The 27,500-nt window shown below is 46.1% G+C and overlaps 1 protein-coding gene across 1 annotated transcript; it reads right to left on the bottom strand.

The window, feature by feature from the left end:
- Positions 1-682: 682 nt before the first annotated feature.
- Positions 683-26,492, bottom strand: Alox5ap (arachidonate 5-lipoxygenase activating protein). The gene is made up of 5 exons (XM_046454195.2): positions 26,337-26,492; positions 19,361-19,460; positions 10,904-10,974; positions 7,128-7,209; positions 683-1,112 (listed from the first exon to the last, which is right to left on the bottom strand). Exons 1-5 carry the CDS (start codon positions 26,404-26,406, stop codon positions 950-952), a joined length of 486 nt encoding a protein of 161 aa, XP_046310151.1. The 5' UTR covers positions 26,407-26,492; the 3' UTR covers positions 683-949.
- Between the last annotated feature and the right edge of the window lie 1,008 nt (positions 26,493-27,500).

Genomic DNA, 27,500 nt, shown 5'->3' with positions numbered 1-27,500 from the left:
CCCATCTTCTAGCTGTGCTTAGGATGCCAAGAGGCATCAAGTGTGATGGTGGTTGGATCACTACAAATCTACCCACAGGCTGAGCGTGGTGGCACATGCCTGTAATCCCAGCAGCCTGGGAGGCTGAGGAAGGAGGATCACAAATTCAAGGCCAACCACAGCAATTTAGTGAGACCCTAAGCAACTTGGCAAGACCCTGTCTCTAAACAAAATATAAAAAGAGCTGGGGATGTGGCTCAGTGGTTAAGCACCCCTGGCATCAATCCGCAGTACCAAAAAAAAAAAAAAAAAATCTACCCACAATAACGGGAAACGGTTCAATATGCATCTTTTATTAAATACAACCAGCAATTTATGAACTCACCCACCCATTATTGTTTTGTCCAGCCACTATTTGGAGGCACCTGGCATCATCTTAGGCTCTCACAGGGGAATTATAACACATTTTTAAACTGCATAATACGGTAAGTATTGGGCACGATGCTAGCATAAAAAGATGCCAACCTAATCCATACAGGGTGTTTGTGGTGGCAGGTACTTTATCAATAGAAGACTCTTTAGGAGGCCTATCTTTCTATAATCTGGGTAGTGTCTCTTTTATTATCATCATTTATGTTGAAGAAAACAAACTAGGAGTTCCTCTATAAAGATACACCCCCCATAAATGAGCCATCAGCCTAAAACTTGTCCATGCATTTTATTTCAGGAAAACATGTATCTGGTCACAAGACATCTGCATGACAATCTGGGGGCCACGCTACCGGCAAGGGGCAGAGCTGACTCGAAATTCTTTTCTTCCCGGAAAAGCAAGGTTAACTGAAGCTTCAAAACCCAGATGGCCATTAGATTTACAGCTATGTAGAGGGGAGCAGAATCCTTTAGAGGGCTGAGTTATGAGGCCTTCTAGGTATTGATTAGATGAGAGCAGCAGCCCGTATTCAGCAGAGAGTTAGGGAATGAGAAGCAGAGGGGAGATGGTGGTGGTTATGGTCTTTATGTAGTTTTCAAAGTCACTTCCGAAAAAGAGGATGAGGTAATAGTTGAGTATACCAGCCAGGGACATGAGGAGCAGGAACAGGATGATGCGCTTCCCAAATATGTAGCCAGGGGTGCTGAAAAGAAGAGAGGAGAAAAAAGTATAGACACAGCCCAAGTGACACCCATTTCCCAAAAGCATGTCATCGCTTTCAGCCTCGTGGGGTCTGAATTATAGCTCCTTTGGCTCCCCAGTGCTCCCATTTACCCATTTCCTTTATACAAAGGGTGGAAGTGTCCTGGATGTTATTAGTCGTTGAACACATTTCAAAGCCAAGGTGAAGGAGCCCAGACCTCAAAACCCATCATCATTAGAGCTCAGTGGCGCCGGCTTCTCTGCACTCTCCCATGTCCTTAATGCCAGCCCCTTGACAGCGGGAGGGTGGCGGGTCCTGCTGGTTGGCAGGCAATCTCACCAAGGGTTAGGAACACCATCAACTCATTAAAACCCTCTCTACATGGGCCCCTCTCCAGGAGGGTCTATAAGACCCATGCTGGGGCTAGTGGCCGTGTGTATGATGCAGGACTGTGTTAGGAGTCATGTTTTAAATGAGCCTGCAAAGCCGGTGGAATCTCAAAGGTGCTTCGGCATCTGAGTGTTCCATCTCTTCCCCTGAAGAATGATTCATGTTTGCATTAATGAGAGCTGAGCACCCCCCTACCCCGTGGGAAACAGGACCTTACTATTTTGAGTGGAGGAAGAGGGACTTTTTAATACATTCAAATCTTTCTCTCAAAGGCTCAAAATCCTAAGCTGCTTAGGCAGATCATCAGCTGGGTCAAGAGGCATTTCCCCAGTGAGAGGTAACCACCTAATTGCAGGCAGAGGCTGCCCTTGAGGCCTCTCTCCTGACGGCCGTGTCTGGGCCCATCTGCATGGAGCTAGCATCTCTGGAAAGTCCTGTCAAGTGGACTTGTTAGCAAAGACCCTGGCAAGGGGCATCCTCTGGTAATCAGGAACACTCACAGAGACCACTTGCCTAATGGGTGAGTTAATGCCTCTACAACCTGTTTCTTGCCGGACTCAGAGAAAGAAAGCAGAATTTGGCCACCCCAAAGGTTCATAGTATAACTCAGAATTTTCCTACAGCAAAAGTTTGGAAGTCACTCGGCAGTTAAGTGTCCACCTCTTTGTTACTCAAAGTGTGGTCCGTGGACCAGCAGCAGCAACTTCTGCCTGTCAGAAATGGAAAATGGCAGGTACCTGTCAGACCCAGGGAATCCAAAGCTGCACTTCCACAAACTCCCTGTACAACTCAAGGACACGTAAGGATTTGAAAAGCACCACTGGCCCGTGCCACCCCTGTTCCTGGCCAGCTTTGTTCTTGTCTCCTTAGGTCCCTGTTCACAGTCCTGCTCAGGAAGTGGGGGCATCCAACTCCTTACCAGGGAGCAAAATTGGTCCCAAATGAAAGTATTATGGCCGAATTGTGTCACCATCAAATTGTGTCACCAATAAATGTTAAGACTGAAGTCTTAACCCCCAGTACCTGAGAATCTGACTCTGTTCAGTGGCAGGGTCTTTCTTTACTAATATTTTAATTGAAAAATAATAATTGTGTCTACTTGTGGGGTACGATGTGATGTTTTGCTCTATGTATACCTGGTAGAAAGATCTACTCAAGCTAATTAACATATCCGCCACCTCACCAACTTTCCTTTTGTGTGTGTGTGTGTGTGTGTGTTGAGGTTGTTAAGAATCTATTAGCAATTTTGAAATGCACAATACATTATTATTAACTGTGATTGCTGTACAATACAACAGATGAGTAAAACCTTCTTCCTCCAGTCTAACTGAAACTTCATACCCTTTGATCAACAACTCACCTTTCCCCAGCCCTCCCAGAGATAGCATCTGTAAAGAGGCAATGAGATAGAATGAGGTCGTACGGGTGAGCCCTAATCTGTGCAGACTGCTGTTCCTACAAGAAGAGGAGAGTAGCACACAGACAGGTACAAAAGGAAAAACATGCACACTGGGAGAAGATGGCCATCTACAAGCCAGGGAGAGAGGCTTTAGAGAAAGCAAAGCTGCCCGCACCTTGACCTTGCACTTCCAGCCTCTAGGATGGTGAGACAGTACATTTCTGTTATTTAAGCCACCCGGTCTGCAGTGTTTTGTTATGGCAGCTCCAGGGAACCAAGACAGGGAGCCACCTGCTAGCGCTGGTAAAGGAAGGAGAAGACAATAAAAGGAGTCAACACAAGGGATATTTTTAACTAGAGAATAAAGGGTTCTGAGAAATTAAATTGTGACAAGTCAAATACTGTCCTGGCTCTGATCTATCTAGCACAGGAATGAGGCCACCATATGCTCATTCCAGAAGCAAGAAAAAGTGATTTGCTGACTCATTTTGTGTTTGAGCTAAAAACGCAGTGAAAGGTGAAATAGGGGTGTTCTTGACTTTAGGTAAAATTTGTTCAAAGTTCTCAACACACGAGCTCCTGTGGGAGCCAGGATCAGGGTACTATCACTAGTCCCAGGCAGAGTGTGGAAGGCAACCGCTCAGTCCAGGGCTCCATCACCTTCAGAGCTCAGTGAAGAGGGGCCCAGTCCTGGGAGGTGGGCACGGCGTGCAGAGGTGGGAGCTTAGGCAGACCACCCAAGGAAGCCTAAAATGACACAGAGGGCAGAAGTGGCTGCTGGGGGTCTAGGCAGTGGCCACGCAGCCCTTGAAGAACCCAGATCTCTCTTTCATTGTTTCTAAAAGTTGATACCTGATTCTCTCTAAATGTATGGAGAAAGTAAGAATTAAATTATTAAGCATCTGTTGGAGTCAGGTGTTTTACATCCTTGTCATTTAATTCTCACGACCACTCTGAAAATGTGTTGTTAACCTATTTTCCTACTGGTGAAACCAAGAGCAGAGAAGTTGAGTGATTTTCCTCAGATCACACAGCCAGGAAAAGGTAGAGTAGGGACTGAAACCTGCCTGTCCGAGGCTGCAGTCCTGCTTTTTGTACCATAGTGACTTCCTGGAGACTCCTTCAGACTTTGGAGGCTGGGATTTGGTTTTAGTTTCGAAACAAATCGGCCCACCTCGAGCGGCATGAAGCTTACATGGAAATATAAAAGAGGTATTATGCTAAACAATTTCCATCTGGACTGTGCTGGCAATCTCTAGGATAAGGTGGGAGATACATGGCAGGGTGTCCTACCCACCCACTGGACCAAGAATGAGACCAGAACTCTACAGTGGACAGGGCCAAAGCAACTTCTGGGAAGGAGCAAGAGAAGACCTGGAGCCCAAGAGAGAAGATTCTCATGAGCTGGATCCTCCCAGATTGGTGAGGCCAAGAGCAAAGGAGTTCCCAAGAGCACCAGGACATAATGTGTCTGTAGAGTCGAACACAGCCCACAGGACAGATGGGGACTTGGGTGGAGGTGGGTCCTAAACTGAAGAGGATATTAGCAACTAATTTCTAGAGAGTAGAATTGAAAATCCTCTTGGACTTAACCATAGAGACCCTTGGTCACGCGTCTACCTCAGGCTATATTTTGGTCTAGAGTAGGACTACGCCTTTCTTCTAGTATCTATCACTTCTATCGATGACTGCTGCTCAGAACTGAGTTAAGGATTCTGGAACCAGGTTTGGTCTCAGCAAGAAAGAGCCCTAACGGTGGGAAAGTAAATTAGTATAGCCATTAGGGAAAACATAATGGAAGCTCTTCAGAAAATTAGAAATAGAACTACCAGATGACCCAGGAATCCCACTATTGGGTATGAATCCAAAGAACTGACACTGTTATGACACAGACGCCTCTGTACTCATATGTTTATTGCAGCACTATTCACAACTACCAAGATATGGAATCAGCCTAAGGGTCCATCAATAGATGAATGGATAAAGGAAAGGGGGTATGTGTGCACACAGAGTATTATTCAGCCACAAAAAAGAATTTGCAGCAACATAAATGGAACTGGAGAGCACTATGCTTAGTAAAATACAGGCACAGAAAGATGACTATCAAATGTTCGCACTTTCATGTGGAAGTTAAAACAACCTCAAAGAAGTAGAGAATAGAATAGCAGTTATCAGATCCTGGGAAGAATTTGGGAGAGATGGGGTGGAGAGAGGATATTTACTAGGTACAGAAGAACCATTGGAAAGGAGGAATAGTCCTAATATTCTACCACACAGGGGGAAAGCTATGGCTGACAAGAATTAATTAAACCTCTCAAAGTAGCTAGTAAGAGAGGATTTTGAATGTTTCCACAACAAAGAAATGATGAATATTTGAGGTGATGGATATGCCAACTTTGTGTACATGTATTAAAAATCACACTGTATTCTATAAATATGTACAATGAATATGCATCCATTAAAAATAAAAATATTTTTAAAAGAAGGGAAATAAAAGAAGGAAGGGAGGGAGTAAGGGAGGAGAGATGAAATAGCTCATGCCTGTAAGTCCTGAGACTTGGGAGGCTGAGGCAGGAGGACTGCAAGTTCAAAGCCAACCTCAGCAACTTAGCAAGGCTGTAAGCAACTTAGTCTCAATATTAAAAAAAAAAAAAAAATTAAGGACTGTGGATGTATGTATCTCAGTGGTAAAGTGCCCCTGGGGATTCAATCCCCAGTACAAAGAAAGAAAGAGAGAGAGAGAGAGAGAGAGAAAGAAAGAGAGAGACACTATCACACATCAGTGGTGCCCACCATGGCTAAGGGGAGGTGAAGAGGGCTTAGAACATGCACCCCCTGAGAGGGCATTAAAATGGGATTATTTTACCACCATCTGATGAGAGACACCCCAGGGGACATTTGTATTTCCGTGAAGTCCAGAGAAACCGAATATTTTTAAGATTGACTGTGATTCCATATCCTACCATTTATCTTCACCAACATCTATACATGGCCTAAGAGTGATCAGTGAACACCACCTTTAATATTAAAAGGGCCTGTGGGTAGCTGAACAGATGTCATGCCTCACAGATTGCCCCGGAATTAAAGCAGCCATCGTATTTCAATCAAGTGGTGTCAGAAGATCAGTAACTGAAGGGGTGGGGGGACCGGGCTGCATAGGGAACCAGCCCAGGAGAGGGGAGCCTTTCACATCCTTGCTGGACAGCCTGCCCCCCTCCACTGGTAACAGCAGGTAACCATCTGGGGAAAGGCCTGATAGATGCTTTCTGGGGTGAAAGAGAATGAAAGGTATCATTTAAGACAGTGTTGAAGAAAAAGAGGGTAGTGGAGCTGGGGTTGAGAGGAGGAATGAGAACACCTCCCCACAGCGGGGAGAGTGGGGGAGAAGGGCCACAGAATGGTGGACACGTCCTCCTGGCTACAGCCCAGCTCACCATCAACTCCCTCAAGGCACGGAGCTTCCCAGGTGACCAGCCTCCCCCTATGTAGCACTTTCAGCTGCCAAAGTCCCCGGATGTCACTCTACTGTCACCACTGAAGGATGCCTGTCTAAAGGGACAGCCCGCAACCCAACCACCAGAGAAAGGGTGCTATTGTAACAGGAGGGAAGTAAAGTAGACGAGGAGGACAGGGAGGACTGGGAGCGTCACAGTGGGTGGCAGGCTCTGGGAGACCTCCAGACCTCCAGGAACTCCTGCCTCTAAGAACTGGTGTCAAACTGTGACCCAAAATGCCTTGTCGTCACTATCAGAGCTTATTGTATCCAGGTTTCCCAATCTGGGTGACCTGGAAGTATAGGGCTGCTTTGGGGCTTCCTTTCTGGAAGCTTCTGTAAACAATGCAATGGTGCCTCTATCCACAATCTCCTTGCTGGGATTCCCTGCATCTTATGTTCTTAGCATCTTTTGTGCTGGTCTCCAAAAGATCTGGGGAACTTACCATAAGGGGAAAACTTTAGATTCATTTCTCTAGACCAGCAATGAACTGTTTCACACAAAGGAGACCTGGAAAGCCAGACAGAAAAATTCATCCCAGTCCCAGACCCGGAAGGGTGGGAAAGCACCCTGGGTCAATGCAACACCAGGCAGAGGAATGTTCAATGGGGAAACCAGATGAGTCTGTGCCTTCAGAGCCCTCAAAATGCAGGGAGACCCAGATGTGAGATCTTAGTCACTGCTCAAAAGCATGAATCCCTTCATGGTTCTTCAACAGTCCCAGTGACCTACCTCTGAGTCCTCTCCCCCAGGTAGCCGACAAAGTACTTCTGCCTCACGAACAGGTACATTAGTCCAGCGAAGGAAGCAGGAACTGAGTGGAGATGGGGAGACACCTGCGTCAGTTTCACCGTCACCCAAACATGCACTGTTAGCACAACAGCAATACAGACATCACCGGCAACACTGGTCACAATGTCCAGTGGAGGCCACAAGTTCCAGTGGTGGAGGCTGGTATGGACTTCAGGCTGGGAGAAACTTGAGAATTTGAACAACAGCAGTATCGCCTCACACCAGCCCCCATGGGGACTGTGTGGATTCCTACAGAATGTTTGCCTATCCACCATTGGATGTGAACCCTTTGGATATAACTGGGATCAACATGCCTACTTCTAGATGTGGAAAATTGGACTCGGGTGGTCAAAGGGGCTTGTATAAGGCTGGCAGCTGGTAAAGAGAGAGGAGAAGGACTTGACCCCCAAGCCCAGACCTGAGGTTGCTTCTCTTGAAAGCACATCTTTCCCACCCCCCAACCCCCAACCGGGGTTCCCAGCAGCACAATGCTTAACCTCTCCTGGAAAATTGCTCCTGATGATCTCTAGGAAAGAAGATTCCCTTTCCATTCTAGCCCCTTGGAAAACAGCCACAAGCAGCACCCCAATAACCCCACAGAGTTCTGAACTTGGGGTGGGGAGCTGGAAACCCAGCTCCACTAGGACTAATTTATCCGGTACATGCGTTGAACATGTTCTACATGTGGACCAAAAGCTGATTACAGCTTTCCCACCTCTGAGGAATTAATGTGAGAGTGAAATGCGGCCATTGATATAAAAATGATTTGGAAATCTAAGCACTATTCAAATGACAAATTAACTGCCATCGATGAGCACTTTTTACATGCCAAGCATCTCCAGGCATTCTGGAAACTTGGATTCCAACCCTCCCAGCCACCTGCTGGTAAGAAGCACTTCATTGTCACTATACAATAGAAGAGGAAATTTAGGTTCAGACCAAAAGATCTGTGAGGACAGCTGCCTTTTGCTAGATCACTCTGTGCCTAGAATAGTGACTGGCACATATAATAGGCATTCAAAATATATTTTTCAAATGAATGAAAAAAAAGTCAGGCAAGTAATCTCAGAGGTGGAATTTCAAACCAGGTCCTCTAATTTCAAGCATCACCACCAGCAGCACCACTGATAATAACATCTACTATAGCTGGATACAGTGATGCACACCTGTAATCCCGGCCACTGGGGAAGCTGAGCAAGAGGATCACAAGTTTAAGGCCAGCCTCAGCAACGTAGTGAGACCCTGTCTCAGAATTCTAAAAAGTGCTGAGGATGTCACTCAGTGATAAAGTGCCCCTGGGTTCTATCCCCAGTACAAAAAATAATGAATAATAATAACATTTACTGAATTTCCATTGTTAAAGTGAACCATACAAAAGTGCCATTTGTGGGTCATAAAAAGTCAGGTATTGGAAGGTTTTATTTTTTTTTTCAGTTTTTTTAGTTGTAGATGGACACAATGCTCCTACCTATTTATTTTTCTGTGCTGAGGATCAAATCCAGTGCATCACACATGCCAGGCAAGCGCTCCACCACTGAGCCACAACCCCAGCCCTAGTCTAGGCAGTTATAAGGCTCAATCTGGCATACGCCAAGCACTGTGTCAGGGGCCTTATGCAAATCATCTCCTTTCCTCATCGCAGGTATGCAACAGGTGGACCATGGTCCTGTTTGACAATGAGGAGTCTGAGGCATAGAGAAGCAGAGTTACAGCCTGGGTCACACACCAGCAATGAACATCCTTGGATTTGCTTCCAATCTGTCACTCCCCAACATCCAATTCTTTCCACCACTCTACCTGCCTTACAAAACATAATTGTTATGTTTTGTAAGACAGATAATACAATTGGAACACAAAAGAACTGTTATTCTCTGGAAGTCAGGAGATTGCCACCATCCATGATTTGCTTTGGACCAAGTTTTCCCATCTGGATGGCTGGGTTTTCATTTACTGACCCATTTCCCTTTTGATGGGAACTCAATTGAACATGAGAATAGAAATCAGGAGTGGAAAGGCTCTGTACCCATTGCCCTGCTCCAGGGAATGGCAGGGGCCTCCCGTGGGAACCTGAACCACACAAAGGTGACAAATCTGGGATCTAAAATTCTGAGGTTTCAGCAAGCCACTCGTCCCTCTGGGGCTTGGACTCCTGCTCTGGAAAGTGAGGGGTTTGGATCAGAATAATCTCTAGGGTTTTTTTCAGCTAAAAAATTCCACACTGTACTTTATTCATAAGAAATGACAATTATCCACCAGGGATGACTGATGGTTTCTAGTCCTGGAAATGCCAATGTTTGTTTTGACAGGAGATGCATATTTCCAGGCTCTGAAAAGTCTTCAAACTCCCTTTGTGTTTACCTAGCTAGCACTACTGTAGATTCATCTCCATCAAGTATCATTTAGGACATAAAAAGAATCATAACTCCTAGTATAAGCGTAGTTTGACTTGATTTTTCAGGTAATGCCAGACATGTTTCTTACTTCACTCCAGATAGAAAATAAAACATATGTGTTGAGCTTACTGGCGGCCTTCCAGGCCCAGGGGGTACACAGGGTCCCTTAAGTGGCTTCCACTGTCTATCCCACCCCTCCATCCAGCATGGCGTGTCTCACTCTTGTCAATAATGCATCTGTTCACCTACTTTTCTATGTCCATCTTGACAATCAGTAATGAGCTTCACCACCATCCCTGTTTTATTTATCCCTATACATTCAGGGGGTATAGTGTAAATTCAGTGTGTACTTATTATACAAATAAAAAAAAAAGTAAGAAGATACTTGTGAATTTAGAACTGAAAAACCTGAGCTCTGATTCACTCTGTGTGGCTCAGAGTTGAGAAACCCCAAACAAATGACTTATCTCCTGTGCCAAAGTGTCTGCAAAGGTAATAGGGGGAAAAAAAAAAAAAAAAAAAAAAAATATATATATATATATATATATATATATATATATATATATATATATATATATATATATTCTATATGCTTTATAAGTTGTGGAGAGTGTGATAAGAATTAAATAGTTCCCTAGAGGATTGCTTGTGGCCTTTCTGCATGGGCCCTGCTGAGCCACAAAAGCCAACCTCCTTCACACCCAGCTACCACCAGACGTATGCCAGTCATGGTCAAATCTCTCTGGTGCTAAAATTCCAAAGAGGACCCCCCCCCAAAAAAAAAAAAAAAGACTGGTTTCCAATTTAACTTTAAATCAATTCTGGGAGTTGATCTGTTCTCCCAACTTGCTGAAGTCAAGACTGTGGGCTGCTGATAACCCAAGGTAGGCTGAGGTCCTGGAATCCAGCCCAGGGCTCTGTGGACACATGCCCAGAGGAGGGCCACTATGCAGGGAGCTTATTAGCAGAAGAGCCAAGTAACAGCAGTCCCAGAATAGATCCCTCCGGCGCTCTCATTTATAATGCCCTTGTATCTGAGCTAACACTGTTTAAGGATTCTGAGTCACATTTAGCCTTAAACCACCCTTGTCAGCGCCGCTGCTCTCAAGCAGCCGCCAGGGAGCTAGCATTAGCAATGCATTATCACACGCGCTGCGCAGGCGCGGAGCGAGCCTGGAACAGAACCTCCCAAGGGCTCTCGCCTCTCCAGAGCTTGGAGGGTCGGAGCTGGAGGTCAGGCAAAATCTTTTCAACAAAACGGCCGCCCTTTGAACCTCTGAGAGATGCACATTATAGAAAGAGAACACAACAAAGGGAAGTTACCTTGGCTGCAAAGTAGCCCTGCACTCCAGAGCACCACCAGGAAAGTGGGGTAGGCGTCTACACAGTTCTGGCTGTGGAATAAACAAGGAGGAAAGAAATCAGGAAATGCGTTACTGTGATGTGGTCTGAAAATTACCTGAAACCTCAAGCTAATAATCACCACCATGCAAGGAGCACAAACGCCTCTCCTTCCACTTACATCTACCCAGCAAGATGTGGCCGCCAGCCACCGCGCCGGCCACGGACCACGGGGTGAAGCCAACACACGTTCAGAATCCATTAACTCCCTTCTACAGCGAGCCGATCTGAGATTTGGTGTCTTGATGTATTCGCTTTGGCAGGGTTCCTGTTCCATGTGCTTCTTGGAATTGAAAAGTGAGCAAAGCAGACAGCAGGGTGTGGTCATGAGCAGGTGGGGGTGTCAGGAGAGGAAAACCCACCTGAGCTGACCTCCATGTCAGACTCACAGATCAGCCCCTGTCTGCAGCCCAGGCTGAGCAGGAAAGGAGATTTCCAAGCAGTAAAGAAACCAGGTTCCCATCACAAGAGCCGATGCAAAAAAAGCGAGCTTGCTAATGGCTTGGCTGTGTGCTGGGCACAATCCTCGCTGCCTTGGGGTCGGGGACATCACTGTACATCAGGCACAGAGCTGATGTTTTATGGCCTTCGCCTCCTTTAAACTCACCATACGCCTGTGAGTACACAGGACATCTGCATGAGTTTCCTCTGGCTTCTGTAACAAGTGGCCACAAACTTGGTGGCTTAAACAAGGCAAAGTCATTTTTTCTCAGGTCTGGAGGTCACAAGTCTGAAATGGATCTCCCTGGAATAAAGGCAAGGGTTCAGCAGGGCTGTGTTCTCTCTGGAGCTCGAGCCGTTTCCTTGCCTTTCAAGATACCTGGCATTCCCCCTCTCAGCGCTCCTTCCAACCTCAAAGCCAGTGACGGCTGCTGGAGTCTTTCTGATGTTTTCTGGGGAGGTATACAGAGCCAGACAGGGTTTTGTGGTTTTTTTTTTTTTTTTAATCATATGGTTGTTCTTTTCAGTGCTAGGGATCAACCCCAGGGCTTGGAGCAAGCCAAACAAAGCATTCTATCCCTGAGCTACAACCCCCAGTCCAAGCCTTTCTGATACAAATCACTTCTTCCTTCCCCATTTTAAAGGACCCTAGTGATGACATTGAGTCCTACTTAGATATTCAAAACCATCTCTTTATTTCAAGTTCAACTTGTTAGCATGAAACTACATATTTACAAGTTCCTTGGATTAGATCATGGACATTTTTCGGCCTGCCACTACTATCCTCATGTTTCAGATGAGAAACTGAGGCTCTTAGACCAGGGTCTCGCAGCCTGGGGGCAGGGGGCAAAGCCAGGATTCACACCTAGTCATTCTGTCTCCAAAGCCAGGCCTGTTAATAATTGGACTATACTAAATTAAATAGGAGGTGTCCTTATGAGGAGTCTGCAGTCTAGATCAGGACAAGAGATAAGCAGTAATTGGAAGGGCACTCGACTAGGACAGTCCTCATCCTAACTTAAACCAGCTATTCACCCCTGGCAAAGCAATCTGTCTAGACTTAGTCTCCTTATCTGTAAAACTAAGAGACAAAAAAACTAAGAGACTCCACTGACATTCTGGAGTCAAAGTCCTGAACCAGCAGTATTGACATACCCCAAAAGCTTGTTGGAAATACAAATTTTTGTGCCCACCTCAAACCCACAGAATTTAAAACTCAGAGGAAGAGACTCTGCCACCTGTTTTAACAAGCCTTCTAGGTGATTCTGATGCATGCTGAAGTTTGGGAACCATGGGTGAGTGGAAGGCAAAATATATAGGCACAAGCAAAAGTGTAGTTTCTAAACCGCTGTTCTAACTGCTAGGGTCCCGCACCTCAGTGTACATGAGAACTCTGGTGCTAAGGTTAGAATATGGGGAGTGTCCTCCAAAGGCCCATATGTGTGTCAGCTTTTCATCACTGTGACCAAGATACCGAATAAGTATGACTGATAAAAGGAAAAGTTTATTTTGGGCTCATGGTTTTCAGAGGTCTCAGTCTATGGTCAGCTGACTTTATGGCTCTGGGCCCAAGGTGAGGCAGGATATCATGGTGGAAAGACATGGCCGAGAAGCACTGCTATGCTCATGAGAACCAGGAAGCAGAGAGAGCAAGCGAGGTGCCAGGGCAAAAGGTAAACCCCAAATGCATGCCCTTGGCAACCTACTTCCTCCAGCCACACCCTACCAGCTTATCGTTAGCACCTGGTACAGTGGTCCGTTCAATCCACTGGTGGGGTTACAGCTCTTACAATCTAACCATTTCCCCTCTTGCATTAACACTCCATATCCCAACCATAACAGCATGTTAAAGGCTTGGTCCCCAGAGTGGCACTATTAGAAAGTACTATGGACCTACAGGAGATGGGGCCTAGTGGTAGGTCCTTAGGTCATTGAGGTGTGCTCTGGAAAGGGACTATGGGATGCCACTGTCTTCTTTATACCTCCTGGCTTGAGATGTGGACACTCACTGACGTGTTCCTGTCAAGATATGTTGCCCTCACCAGAGGCCCAAGCCAAAGAGCCACCAGATCTTGAACTCAAACCTTAGAACCGTAAGCCAAAATAAACCTTTCTTAACTTCATAAGTATCCTGTGTCTAGTATTTCACTACAGTGATACAAAGATGACTAATACATCTGAAATGGGCATTCTTTGATCCAACACTGCAGCGACCCCACAGAGATCAGGTTGTCTTTGCCTGATCACAGGAAATTTCAGGCCCCTCCGATGGTCAAAAGAGCCTTCTCTAGGCTGGGGTTGTGGCTCAATGGTAGACTGCTCACCTAGCAGGCATGGGGCACTGGGTTCGATCATCAGCACCACATAAAAATAAAAATAAAGATATTGCGTCCACCTAAAATTAAAAAATAAATATTAAAAAAAAAGAGTCTTTTCTAGACAAGTCAGTAAATGTGATAGGGGAGAAATCCATGTATCCTGTCCTGGGAGACATACACAATCAAAGCTAGGCACAGGGCAAGAAGAGGAGGCCCCTGCTGGCTTTGCTAGCTGCTCTGGACCCTAGAACTTTCATGAATCTAGTGAACCAGTTACTCCAGAGAGCAGGAGGCCCTTGCAAATCGTCATTGGGGGATGACATACTCAGCAAATAAATAGGCCCAACATTATAAATGCAGCAGCCACTGAGTACCAACCTCACTTCTATTCTTACACATTTTTAGAGGCACAAAAATTACAGCCTCAGGACTGAGAAAATGTGATTCATTTCCAAGCTCAAGAAAACGAGAAGGAAAAAAATTTCTTTTTCAGTTGGTTGAAAAATGCTATGTCTGACGGGAAATAATTTCTGATGGTCTTATAGTTTAAAAATATACTAATACCAAAAATTTCCCCTGCTTATTTCTCATTCCCATGTCTCTTGGGGGTTTTGTTTTGGTTTTAAGTAGTTTTGTCTGGTAATGACAAAATAAAAAAAAAAAAATCTTTAATCGTCCAGGAATCTTCTGATTAGAGAGAACTGGTCAGTGATTCAACATTGGATCAATCCTTCAATCGTTCCTTCCTATTATTTTATATTACCTTGGTTCCTAATAAAAACATAGTCGGTCTGGAATTGAATGAAGCTCTCTGAACTGTCAGAGAATGGTCTCTTTCTTGGGATTTCCAGGATATTCTCAGATCTTGCCTCTTGCTCTAGTGCAAACCAGTCCCTCTCCCCATCCAGAATTTCCAGTCCACCTTCCATTCAAAGCTCCAAGCACACATATCCCTTCGTGAGAGGGGGCTGCTGCCAGGCTGAACTCAAGGACCGTTGGTCACCTTGCCGTGGAGTCTCATGGCTACTTGCGAGGTTCACAGGACCTGGATCCAATTTCAGAGCTGCCGCTTACTGGATGTGTGGATGCGGGTGCATTTCCTAGTCTCATGAAGCCTCGATTTGTTCATATAAGGGGTGAAGGAAGACATTAGTCATTATCCCCCCAAACAGTTGAGAATAAAATGAGATAAAGCTCTGCACACTCACAGGAAATGTTCAGTAAGTGGTGACTATTACCGCTCCAGCGTCTTCCTTCTTCACCCAGTGGGAATGTCTTTTCCTACTGACACATGATTATTATTCTGGATTTCTTTTGAGGAGTTTTGTGCCATTTCGTTCTGCAAAACAGAACTGACAAACCCATTTTGATATCCATTTTTAGATATCTAAATAGGAGCTTCTGGGCAGCTCTGGCAATAATTCACTGAGCTACGTTCAATTTGGCACCCTGCACTCTTGCTGCTTCTACAGAAAAAAGGACTTGTGCTATTTTCCCTTTATTTTTCTCCACCTCTGGGAATATAATAGAGAAAAACTTTAATGTTTCACTAGTTGGCTTGGGTTGATTGAAAATAAGGAAAGATGCACTGTGGCATAAGCCTGTAATCCCAGGGGCTCAGGAGGCTGAGGCAGGAGGACTGTGAGTTCAAAACTAGCCTCTTCAAAAGCGGGGCACTAAGCAACTCAGTGAGATCCTGTCTCTAAATAAAATACAAAATAAGGCTGGGGATGTGACTCAGTGGTCAAGTGCCCCTGGCTTCAATCTCCGGTACCAAATAAAACAATAAAATCATGAAAAGGAGTTAATAATAATACCAATACTAATCAATGGGATTATTATAAATGTATGACCTTCAAATAATTGTTCTAATTTCCACTACTTGAAAGTGAGTTTACAGTGGATGCCAAGAGATGGACAGAAGAAGTGATATTAGGGTGGCACTTCCCAAAATGATCTGCAAAAAATATCTGGGAGAGGAGGTAGCATTTATGGAGAACCAAGAATTAAAGTACTGCTTGGTATATTATGGGTTCTCAAAAGTCTGGTGTTCTGATTTAGATGTGAGGTGTCCCTCCGAAAGCTCACATGTGGGACAATGCAAGAAGGTTCAGAGGAGAAATGACTGGGTTGTGAGAGTCTTAATCCAATCAGTGAAGTAATCCCCTGACAGGGATTAACTGAGTGGTAACTGAAGTGGTGGGGTGTGGCTGGAGGAGGTGGGAACTGGCCGTGGCTTTGGAGTATATATTTATATCTGACAAGTGGAGACTCCCTCTTTCTGCTTCCAGATAATCATGTGAGCTGGTTCCCTCTGCCATACTCTTTCGCCATAATGTTCTGCCTCACCTGGGGCCCTGAGGAATGAAGCCAGCCTCCTGTGGACTAAGATCACTGACACCATGAGCCCTCAAATAAACCTTTCCTCCTCTACAATTGTGCTGGTCGGGTGTTTCAGTCACAGTGGTGGAAAAGTTGATTAAAACATCTGCCCATAAAGAACTTTTCCCTGCAACACATGTTAATGACTTATGAACTTGGAATCCATAGAACACATTTCAGGAAAGTACACATCTCCAAAGACCCATCCCCTGTACTCACCTCAACTCACCTCAGTCACAGGGAGAAACTCTAGATTTTGTTTAGCTAACTAGGATTTGTCTCCAAAAACCAAACCTTGACCAAGGCTGTACTAGCTGTGCTCATCCTCTGGGAACAGCGCATAGAACTACATTTGGACTGTGTGAACAGAGAGTCAAGGTTCACCTCCTTTTAGTTCTGAAACCCTGACTCAGCACTGCCCTAGTGGGAGATGGGTGGTGGGACAGGTCATTAATCAAGGCCAAGTCTGTGCTGATACACTACGCTGCCTGGGATATCTGTTAATGCACCAACCCAGAATATTGAGCAATCCGTATCTGTCAACAGTCATATTTTATGCTGAAAAACATAATCCACCAGTATCATTTATCCTTTATGCTATTTCCCCCTCATAGCCAGGATCTTTAAACATTTATGATTCTGGACCCCAACAACCAAAAGTTGTGATCATACAACCTTATGATAGGTACATTTATGTATAAATTATGTATGGCACAGGTGCCACTGTCAATCTGTGTATTCAAAATGGGTAAAGTTTCATTTCTTATGTTTTAGATAGCAAGATTAAATGAAATCTTCCTGCACCCCCATGAATCATCTTGTACCCCATTTTGGTGCTTTCAGAGACACCCCCCACACACACACCAAATGCAATTGCTAGGAATGACTTTCTATTAGGACCACATATAATCAATCTCCTTCCCAGGAGTCTCAGTGCAGGCCAGCAGCAGGGGTACCTCTAGTTAGTGCTTGAACCTGCTGCATGGATCTCTGGCCCCTTCTTGCGATCCACACAGGCACACATGTACTGCTGTCGGGCCAGGGAGGAAGTGGTCTTTGTAGAAGAACCACAGCTATGTCTGAGCAACCTTTATCTTACAGAAAGTTCTCTTCCCCACCCCCTGACTTCCTACCTCTCCCTCTCCACATGATCTCTCCTCTCCCCTCGTTCGTTCTTCTTCCCCTCTCATGGAGGCTAACTGGTAAAAACACAGGGGTTTTGAGAACTGGGCTGCAGCACCCACATGGTGAGGATCCCAAGCAGCAGCAATTACCCGCCACCGTCCTCTTTCACCTTCTTCCCCCTGGAACCTAAGTGATTGCAGAACTTCCAAACCACGTTCTCCAGCAACACAGCACAACCCAGCCAAACTGCACTTCTGCAATTTGGACACTGACAACCAACAAGTCCAGGTGTAAGCTACACTGGTGTCTTCAAAACAGAGCTATTTCACTCCTGAGGTGGGGTAGGGTGAGGCCCCATCCTCTCCGTTTCTTGTGCATGGCCAGCAAAATGGAAACTTAACTTCTAAGAAGGTACGGTGAGATTCCACCATAACTTCTCCCAAATGGAGGAGCTAAATACTCCAGTGAACCCCGTGTACCTGGCAGGAATGTAGTCTTCTGGATGCAAAGAACCTGTTCTTTCCACACTGGTGGAAAGAATTCTTGGAATCCGAGGTGTTTGGAGCCCATCCCTGATCAGAGGCACAAAGAAGGCCTCTGAAGAACCACAGCTATGGGGTTGCATGATGTTCTGAGCGCGCCCACAGCAAGTGGGCCCAAAGACTGATGGCAGCTATGTATTCTCCCCGCCCTCCCTCAAATGGGTCTACCATGTCTTTTAAATGACATCCTTAATCTTCTTAAATTGATTCTGAGAATTAACGCACCCAAGGTCCAGATGCTAAAGTAGAAATCTCCTTGTGGGTACTTCAGCAAAGGATTTCCTTGAGGTCACTGATGGAGTGACCCTGGTCATGCTTGCTACGGAAGTGGGACAGAGAGGGAGAGGTCCTGGGGTACACTGCAGAGGCAGTGTAAGTACTCCAGAGTGACCCCAAAAGGCCAAGGGCCCAGAGAGGGTGAAAGTCAAAAATCAGCCCATGACCACCCTGCCAATATATCTAGGAGAGGTCCAGACAAGATATACAACAATCCAGAAGTTAAGGGAAAAGTGAAGCCAATGATTAGAAACTTGCTAAGAGGAAGACTCCCCTCGTCCTTCCCCCATGACCATGCCTCACGGGAAGAATAAACAAATCTAGACGACTTAGAGGACTCAAGAGAAGTCCTGAGGACGGTGATGCAGTACCCTCCAAACCCCTTGGAGTCACTTTAACCCACAGAAAGCTGACCCTTAGCGGGACCCTCCCTCCAGCCCACAGAGCCAGCAGGGAGCCCAGGGCCTCCTGCCCCTTCCCCATGAATCTGTGTCCCTGAGTTTGCCTGGGCTACTCTTGTCATTCTAGACATACTGTATTCCGTGCCGTGACTCCCCTTTGGAAGGAGCTCTGGGGACATGGAAGTCACCTCTGGGCTGGAACTGAAGGCCAGCTCTCTAGTTAGCTCCCGAGCATGCAGCCTTCCCTTCTGACAGACCTCAGAAGCCTGGAGAGGCAGGCCAGGACACCCCCGCTGATCCTCTATTTAAATACACTCCCCATGAAGGTAAAGCCATCTTTGAATAACTAACTGTCCTTTGGGATTTGCATCCCAAATAGAGCACACCCCTCTTCCTTTAGCTGTTCTCCTGTTTTCAAACAGCTGTTTTATTCATAAGTAAAGACAGAGAGGGGGGGTCACACAACGGCGTATGCCCCATTCTTTCTGTCCTTGTGCTGGTGGCTCAAAGGGACCCAGAGTTATGAAACTTACTGGCGTCATCTCCAGACTGTCACCGGGGACAGCCAGGGCGGTAAGTGGAGGTTGCTGCCCCTGTGCATGGCCTGTTGCTCCGGAGCTGGCTGATGAGTCAAGGCTGGTTTTCACCATGGCACCTCCAGCCAACCCACAGGAAATTGGTCAACTCCCCTGACTGAGGGACTGCCACAGATGCTTCTGGAGCTACCGAGATCACACCTCCCCCAGCTCCTCCTGTCCCCACTTCCTTTCTTCTGACACTAGCCCAGGTTGGCCCAGGCAGATATGTGGTCTTGAGGGTGGTCTTCACTCCCTTAAGGAAGCCCCCAGGCCCACATCCTCACTGTTAGTCAGCAGCATCAGGGTTTAGACTCACTTGGCAGTGTAGACCCGCTCAAAGGCGAGTGTTCCCGTCCTCTGGAAGCTCCGCCCATTCTGCATCTTGCTTTCATGCTCCACCTTGTGGGCAAAGAATCCTGCCAGAGGGAAAGGTTTGGATTGGTCATGTTCAGGAATATGTTATTTCACTGTTTTACTAGAACATCAAAGTGCTTCTTTGACTCGATCTCCAAATAGCCCTAAATGTCCTTCATCAAATGTCATTGCAAAAAGTGTGTTCAGCAGATGATCTCTCCCGATGACTGCATTTGGTTTGAAGGATGTGATAGCAAGCAAGACACAGACCTACTGTCGGGCTGTAACGTTCTAAAGAAATAGACAAAGGAGAAATAAAACTAAAGAGTGATTCATGTCAAAATGAGATTGAGTGAGTACACAGCCTTATAAAACATCAAAGGAGGCAGCTTTGGGTCATGAAGGATTCCTAAAAGCAATAACACCTAAGATGAAATCTGAAGAACAAGTAGGAATTAACCAAGCAGATGGAGGGAGCGGGGAATGAGGGAGACGATCACTCTACTCCAGCAGAATAGACATGCAAAGGTCCAGAGGCAAGCACTGTCTGTGGTTCCATATGTTCAGCTTAAGATGGGGGAGGGAAGAGGGCTGGGGAGCAGGACACAGTAGAACAAGGTCAAAGGGGTAGACAGCGAATTGTTCTTCCACTGACATAAATCTATTATCATTTGTCATGAGCCAGACATTTGCATCCAAGAACAAAGCAAACAAACAGCCTCGGTGTAGAGAGCTTATGCTCTGGCAAGGACACTGGAGGAGGAGACACTAAACAAGATGCACAAACTAAAACTATACAGTGCACTGAGCTACGGACAAAAGAAGAAGAAGAGCCTGCTAAAGGGCCATCGAGGGGCCCAATAGGATGCAGAGAGTGAGGCCCAATGAGAAAGAGAGACTGAGCCAGGGCTTGACAAGGCGATCATCAACAAGTGTCCTGTGGGTTTAGCAGAGAGGCCTTGGCCTTGCAGAGCTGTAGGAAAAGACTTGGAACCTAGCTCCCTTTGACAGCAACAGGAGTTACGGAGTGCAGGAATGGTGTGATCAGAAAGCCACTCTCTCTTTAGGTGTGGAAGGTTCTTTTTGAGGGGTCAGACCCAGGATGGAGGTTGAACAAGATAGGATCTGACCAGGGTGACGGCTGTGGACATGTAGGAAATGCTGAGGGACAGACTCCTGCAGGCACGACTGGATTGGATGGTGGGGGATGGAGGTCTCTCCCCCTCCTGTTCTACATCTGAACTATCTCAAGGGTGAAAAAGAGGAAGATGTGGCTGGGTCCTTTTCACCACCTTCATGTCAGCCTCCTCAGAAAGATATGACAGGAGCATCTTATCAGCCATGTGGGTAAACAAAGGCCTATGGTAGGTTTCTTTTTGGCAAAAAAAAAAAACACATCCTTTCTGTAGGAGTGTGCCCAATTTGAGCTACCTGTAGGCTGGCGTGCACCCTGGGGGATCCGCCACACTCCAGGCATCCTGGGAGGCACCTGACATTATTCCCTTCCTGAGCCTCTCACCAGCTGGTGAAGTGGGTAGTACCGTCCCCACTCTGTAAACACAGACACAGGTGCTCGGGGAGGTCAGGGAGGTTGGGAATTGGAATCCAGCTGAGCGCATGAGGGAGGACATCTCTCTCCTCTTGCTGTGCCATGAAGCGCCCTGCAGGATTCCATCAGCCGCACAGGGTGCAATAAACCTGTCCATTCTGAATGTCCCCGCTTAGCACACAGTACTACAGAACATTCTGTCACTTTCTTTCCAGAATTCAAGATTTTACCCGAACATGTAAACATGGCTGGTGTTCAGACACCCAGAGGTTATTTCTCCTCCAGCAGGACAACTTGGCTATACTCCTCTAGGTCCAGCCTCTGTCTTCGTCTCCTTGCTCAGAGAGAAACAATCCCTTCCTTTCTTCCAAGTTTTCTCCCTCCTCCTGTGAACTTGACCCCAGTCCTGCCACCCTTTCAGGGCTTTGTTCTGTCGCTGGTTTCCACACTCCGGGACCCTCAGTGTTTGGTTGTTTTCTCCTTCTCTTCACCCTACAAACACCCGCAGATCTTTCCTAGTCATAACACAAAACACAAGCAAGTCCATCTCCCTCCGATATTCTATTAGGGTCTACCTCTCGCTCCTCTAAGCTGCCCTTGGAAGCACTGGCTGCCTCAGTACCCATTTGCCCCCCAACCCCTTGTAATCCTCCAGTATGTGCCAGAAACCAGGCATACAAAGACCAATGATCCTGGCTAGCTGCTAACATTAAACTAAAACCAGGAGAGAGAGAGAGAGAGAGAGAGAGAGAGAGAGAGAGAGAGACTGGCACACACAGGGAGGGCTGCAGAGAGCACAACAGGACCCCTGACGCCCCGCCTGTCATCTCGTCTCACAGGACACATCCACAACCACCTGTGGAAGGTCTTAACAACTCCACTTCTCAGATGAGGAAACTGAGGGCCAGAGAAGGGAAATGAGCTTCTGAAAAACACATAAAAAGATCTTGAGATTTTAGCTAACTACCAAATGATTTGGAGTCAGCAGGGTGGTTGATACGAGTTCTCAAGTGAACAGTTTCAATGTAGATGATTTTAATGGGCTGGGTCTCTCAATCTCAGGTGTCTCAGTTTCCTTGCTCAGAAGACTACCGGCATTCTAGAAAGAACACAGGAAGCAAGAGGTAACCCAATGGCCTGGAACTCTGAAAACCAAGCCATTTGAGAAATAAGACATTACAGAAGGGACACGGCAGCTCACACTGTAACACAGAAGCAGAAGTCAGAGTCTAAGGGTTTCCAGACAGAAGGACAGAAGATACAGGGAGCAGGTTTCAGCTCAGCATAAGAAAGAACTTCCTGAGCATCTTGCGGCAACATACTAGTGCCAGTGTCTGCTCACTAGATGTTTTAAGTTTGAATCCCAGTTTGACCCCTGTGGCTCTGGGACCTGCAACCAAAATGAGCTAACTTCTCCATGCCTCCCTTTGCTTATCTGTGAAATAGGAATGAATTATAGTAAATATTTCATAAGGTGAAAGGATAGAATGAGATAATACTATGCACAGCAAAAAGCACTGGACTTGACACAAAGGAAGCTCTCCGTAGGCCTAATAATAGGAAGGGCAAGCTCAGTGAGCTGAGTTTTCCATTGCTGGAATGTTCAGGGAGGAGCAGATTCAGGTGATGTGAAGACTCTTACATTGAGGAAACTCGAATCTCTGCCTTTTCTAGATCCCATCAGACCCCAGGGTGGATGGCCAAGCCTTCCAATATGGCACCCGTGAGGTCCCTTGTGAGTATGTGCTGGGGTGGGACTATCAGGGAACCATGGCAGCTCAACTCTCCTCCCTACAATGCTCACAGACTTCATCCTGCAGGGCCAGCGTATCACCCTTCTTGGCTTCAGAGCAAGACTAAACCTGAAGGAGGCTGCCTCTTCTGGAGGAGAGAGACGGAGGCTGACTCTTCCCACCTTCTCCTGCACCCAGAAGGGCTATGGAAACAGCTTTGCTCCTGCTGAAGGTCATCCTTCCTCTTTGTCCTCTGCCATCGTCATGCGGGGCTCAGTGCCCTCCTGGAGACCTCCTCTCAGCTCACCTCCTTCTCCCAGTCTCATTAGTTTGGACTCCTTTGAAAATGACTTTCTCCAAAAACAGGTGCTCCTCTACTTACAATGAGGTTACTTCAATAAATTCTTCATCAGATGAAGATAATTGAAGTAAAAAATGCATTGAATCCTCCAAACCTGCTTGCCATCACAGCTTAGCCTAGCCCATCTTAAACATGCTCAGTGGCTCGGTAGCCTCACACTAAGCTTATTTTATAATACTATTGAGTATTGCATACTCTAAGTGAAAAAACAGAATGGTTGTATGGATATACTTTTGCACCATGATAAAGTTAAAAAAAATTGTAAGAGGAACCACCCTTAAGTTGGGGACTTTCTCTGTTTTCCCCAGGTTTGCCTTGTCTCAAAGTCGTTGGCACCAGGACAGGAGAGAGTGGAAACTCTCTGCGTGTTATTCATAGAAAATGCATCTATCTATACTTCTATACTCCCTGGGAAACCAGGTTTTGATAATTCTTGTCTAGGTGTATTTTAAACTTGCTTTGTTCTGCCAAATCTGCATTCTGCAGATCAAAACTGGAAGACAGCCACAAGTTCAAAGATCTTGATGACTAAAGAACATTTGAAGGCAGAGCAGGAAGTTGCACCAGGCGGGCTGGGCTCTGCCCACCCTCAGATAATCAGGCTCACAGAGTGTACCGAGAATATGGAGCCAATGCCGTCATGGACACATGCGTATGGTACCTCGTTGTCTTGGGACACAAACAGAATGGGCAGTGCCTGGTAACAACATGGAAACAGTTTGCAAAACTAATAGGAAGGGTTCAGAATAACATTTGGGGGTGAGGGGAGCACAGTTTTTGCATATTTTTTTTGAATTCTCAGAGATAGGTTTATGGTTGCAACATTGAGGTTAATTAGAATTGCAAAGAGACCCTTGGACATGCATCTGAACCTTCACATTTACCTGAAAAATTCAGTTAAAAACAAGTAGAGGTGTTATCTTCCAGCTTATTTGAATTTTTCTTTTTAAAATGTTTTTATAGTTACACATAATAGTGGGGTTCATTTTGGCCTAATTATACATGCACGTAATATAATTTGCTCCATTTCAGTCCAGCACTGAATTTTTCTTGTTACCCCTGAACAGACAGAGTCAGCAAAAAGTCCTCACAGATGATTTCTTCTAGGGATTTCAGGTCCCTCCCTAAAAGAAGAGCATGACTTACCCTAAGCCACTGAGAGGTGCCCAAGGGGCCCTTCTGGGGCTTCACCAGAGCAACAGAAACTTCCTTCCCTTGGATGAGAGCTGGTTCCCAGGGGACTGGGGAGGGACAGGGCAGTGATGTGCCGACCATGCCAGACTCTGGTCATGTGTTTGCCCAACATGAACGTCTTCAGTCCCAAAATATAGGTCCGTGCCAGTGCATATTTGTACCTCCCTGATCAGGAAACCTCCACCACTCCCAGGAAATTGTGTTCTCGAGGCCACTGTGTTTTGTTCTTATATATCTTACCCAATCTGGGAACAGCCTTTAGATTGTGGTTGTGAAGACTCTCCCCAGTTGTGCTACAAAAGAAGACTTGATCCCATCTGCCAAAAATAATCAGAAATCTTACCACCCACCTCAAGTCTTCCTGGGGTTTGTGAGGTTACTATGGAAAAGCCCAGGACCCACTGGACAGAGTAGGGCCGAGTTCCCGGACTTCTCGGTTAGTAGGGGTGAAGACACTGTTCTTACAACAGAGAGCCTTGCAGCTTCCCCTGACTCAGCTCTGAACTGAGAGGGAGCAGGTGAGAGTGAACTTGAACTTCCCAGCTGAGTCTATCCCCAACTGCTTAGGAAGGTGAAAGGCTTTGGCATCTCCGGTCTACTGATGCCTGTCAGTCATACTGAAATGGACGTAGCGGGGAAGAACCAGAGGGGAGACCCTACCCAGAGCTGAGCTAGTGCTGCTCACCCACCCATGCAACCTTTGCAGAGCCTGGAGGGGCTGCTGCAGGCTTCCTGCTTGCTGTCTTTTCCTTTCCTTTCCTTAACCGCAGGAGCCAGAGCCATCTTGCTCACTGCCATATCCCAGGTATCCAGTCTCCTGCCTGGTGCACAGCAAAGCCTCTGAAAGTGTGTGCAGGCTGAATATTTATCAATCCATCCTCAATTTATAAGGCCAAGGAAACCCTCTATAAAATATAAATGGCCTGAGGAAGTAGCAATCTCAAGAAGCCACTTGCTCCCTCTCTGAGCTAAAACTTGATTGTGTGTGATTCAGTATGAAAATTGGGGGGTCCAAAAGGTGCAAAATAAAAAAATACTTGGAGTATGCAAAGTTGAGCCCCTCTGATATGGGAAGCTGAGGGGAAGCCTTGTTCTGTACCCAGAAGGCAAAATCACCAGCATTTGTCCATGTTCAAGATGGGGACAAAGATGAGGAGCAATTCAATACTTCAAGTTCCAAAGTGTGACCGTGCATAAACAGCCAGTAATTGCCATTAAGCCAGAGCAGATGCCCTTAGTAATTACCCTCCAGTTTTCTCTTGTCTTAATAAACTGTAAAACACAAAGCCACTGGAGAACCTTGTAGAAATACTCAGAGGCAGTCCTAGGTGAGAACTCAAAGGAGGCAGCTCTGCGCAGTCCCGCCTCTTTCAGATCTGGTACACCTGCTTGGTTTTTTTTTTTCACCTGACGGCAAGGCTAATTAAAATGCAAATTCCAAATAAGAAAATGTTTCCTCTTTCTCTCTCCCAGTATGTAAATATGAAAAATACTTCAAAACTCATACATTGCTAGACAAAAAGAAAGTGCTACAAAAAAAAATGTTTCTTCAAAAGAAAGAAAAAAATTTCAGAAGTAAAATAATATGGTGATTTCCCCCTTACACTTCCCAAACTCACGTTTTTTTTTCTCTTCTTTAATTCTTTTTTGTTTCTCCTTATTTTAGCCTACAGATGACATGTAACTTGAGTTGCACTGCAGGTACATTAATGAAGCCCCGCGTATCTCGTGTCCCTTTCTAGGCTGCTTGCCTTCAACCTCCTCCCTGGCTGAATTAATGAATAGCTAAAAGGCTGATTTCAGATGCTGGAGTGAGGGGTTGTGCATGAGCCCCTCAACTTTGCTGCCTTTGCTCGGAAACCATGATTTATTCTCTCACCAATAAAGTGAGAGAAAGACCAGGAGGAAGAAAATCTCAAATTCACCCAAAAATACACACCCCTGTATACATCCAGAGAAATGAGAGATGAGGAAAAGAGTGTTTGCATTCACACACACACACACACACACACACACACACACACACACTCACACACACACACACAGAGTAAGCCTGACTTGCCCCAACTCTGCTCTTCCCTGAGTGAGGGGCTTCCCTTACCATTCTGGATCACGCTGATCAGGGTGACGATGGCCAGCAGGACAACATTGCCCACGGTTTCTTGATCCATGCTTGCTTGGGGCTGTGAAGAGGGAACTGGTTTGGCTCCAGCGCTGCAGCCTGCTCTGAGCAGGAAGGGGAAGTGTGGGCCTGTGCTGTCTTTCCTCATTAGACATTCTGAAGGTCCCCAGCACAGTGCCTTCTTCTTTCTTCTTCTTTTTTTTAATTAGCCACCAAAGCATCCAGGCTCTGAGTCCGTGTGACCTGCCTGCCAGGAGAAGCAGGGCTTGGAGGAGAAGCAGACAGGGCTGGCCCACTCGCCTGCACTGCCTTGTCATGGGAGGTCCCCCTGAGAGTCTCCAGAATCAGCCCAGGAACCCAGCCCCTGACCAGTGCAAGCCCCATGAAGGAACCAGAGATCTCCAAAAGACTGTCATCTCTGATGTTGGCAACGAGAAAGAAGAGAAGGTAAATGGAAAAAAAAAAAAGAACTTCTATGTATATAGCACCAGGAAGACCTGTGTCCTGAGGACTTACTGCCTTTGTTCCTTGAACTCCTGGGGAGGTTGAGGAACCAAGTGACACTTAATACATTGGGACTCAGAGGAGCATAGACTTGGATAGATTAATGAATGAATGGTGATGAGTGTGAGAGAGCTGAGGTCTCTTCCTGCAAAATGTTGATGGTGATGATAATGATGATGGTTATGGTGATAAAAAGAATTAAAGAATTAAGCCAAAGATTAAAACTGAAACATAGTAAGGGTCAGAAATGGAGTTACCAGCTGGGCACGATGGCACATGCCTGTGATCCCAGCGGCTCAGGAGGCTGAGGCAGGAGGATCATGAGTTCAAAGCCAACCTCAGCAACTCAGTGAGGTCTTTAGCAATTTAGCAAGACCCTGTCTCAAAATAAAAATATAAAAGAGGCTGGGGATGTGGCTCACTGGATAAGCATCCCTGGGTTCAAACCCGAGTACCCACCCCCCCAAAAAAAAAAAATAAAAGAGAAAGAAAGAAGAGAACCCCTAAGGAAACTTCCAAAGAAGGATTATTGAACACTGGCTTTTCTGAAGCAACTATACAAACACCTCCCCTGAATTCTTTCCAACTTAATAGTAAGAGTAGACTCCACTGTCCCAGGAAAGGGTAAGAGTGCACCCC

This window comes from Marmota monax, unplaced genomic scaffold (genome assembly GCF_021218885.2).
Source record: "Marmota monax isolate L192 unplaced genomic scaffold, Marmota_monax_Labrador192_F-V1.1 WCK01_AAM20220418_F8-fsc00011, whole genome shotgun sequence".
NCBI classification, from domain to species: Eukaryota; Metazoa; Chordata; class Mammalia; order Rodentia; family Sciuridae; genus Marmota; species Marmota monax.
This window is presented reverse-complemented; position numbering and strand designations above follow the sequence as displayed.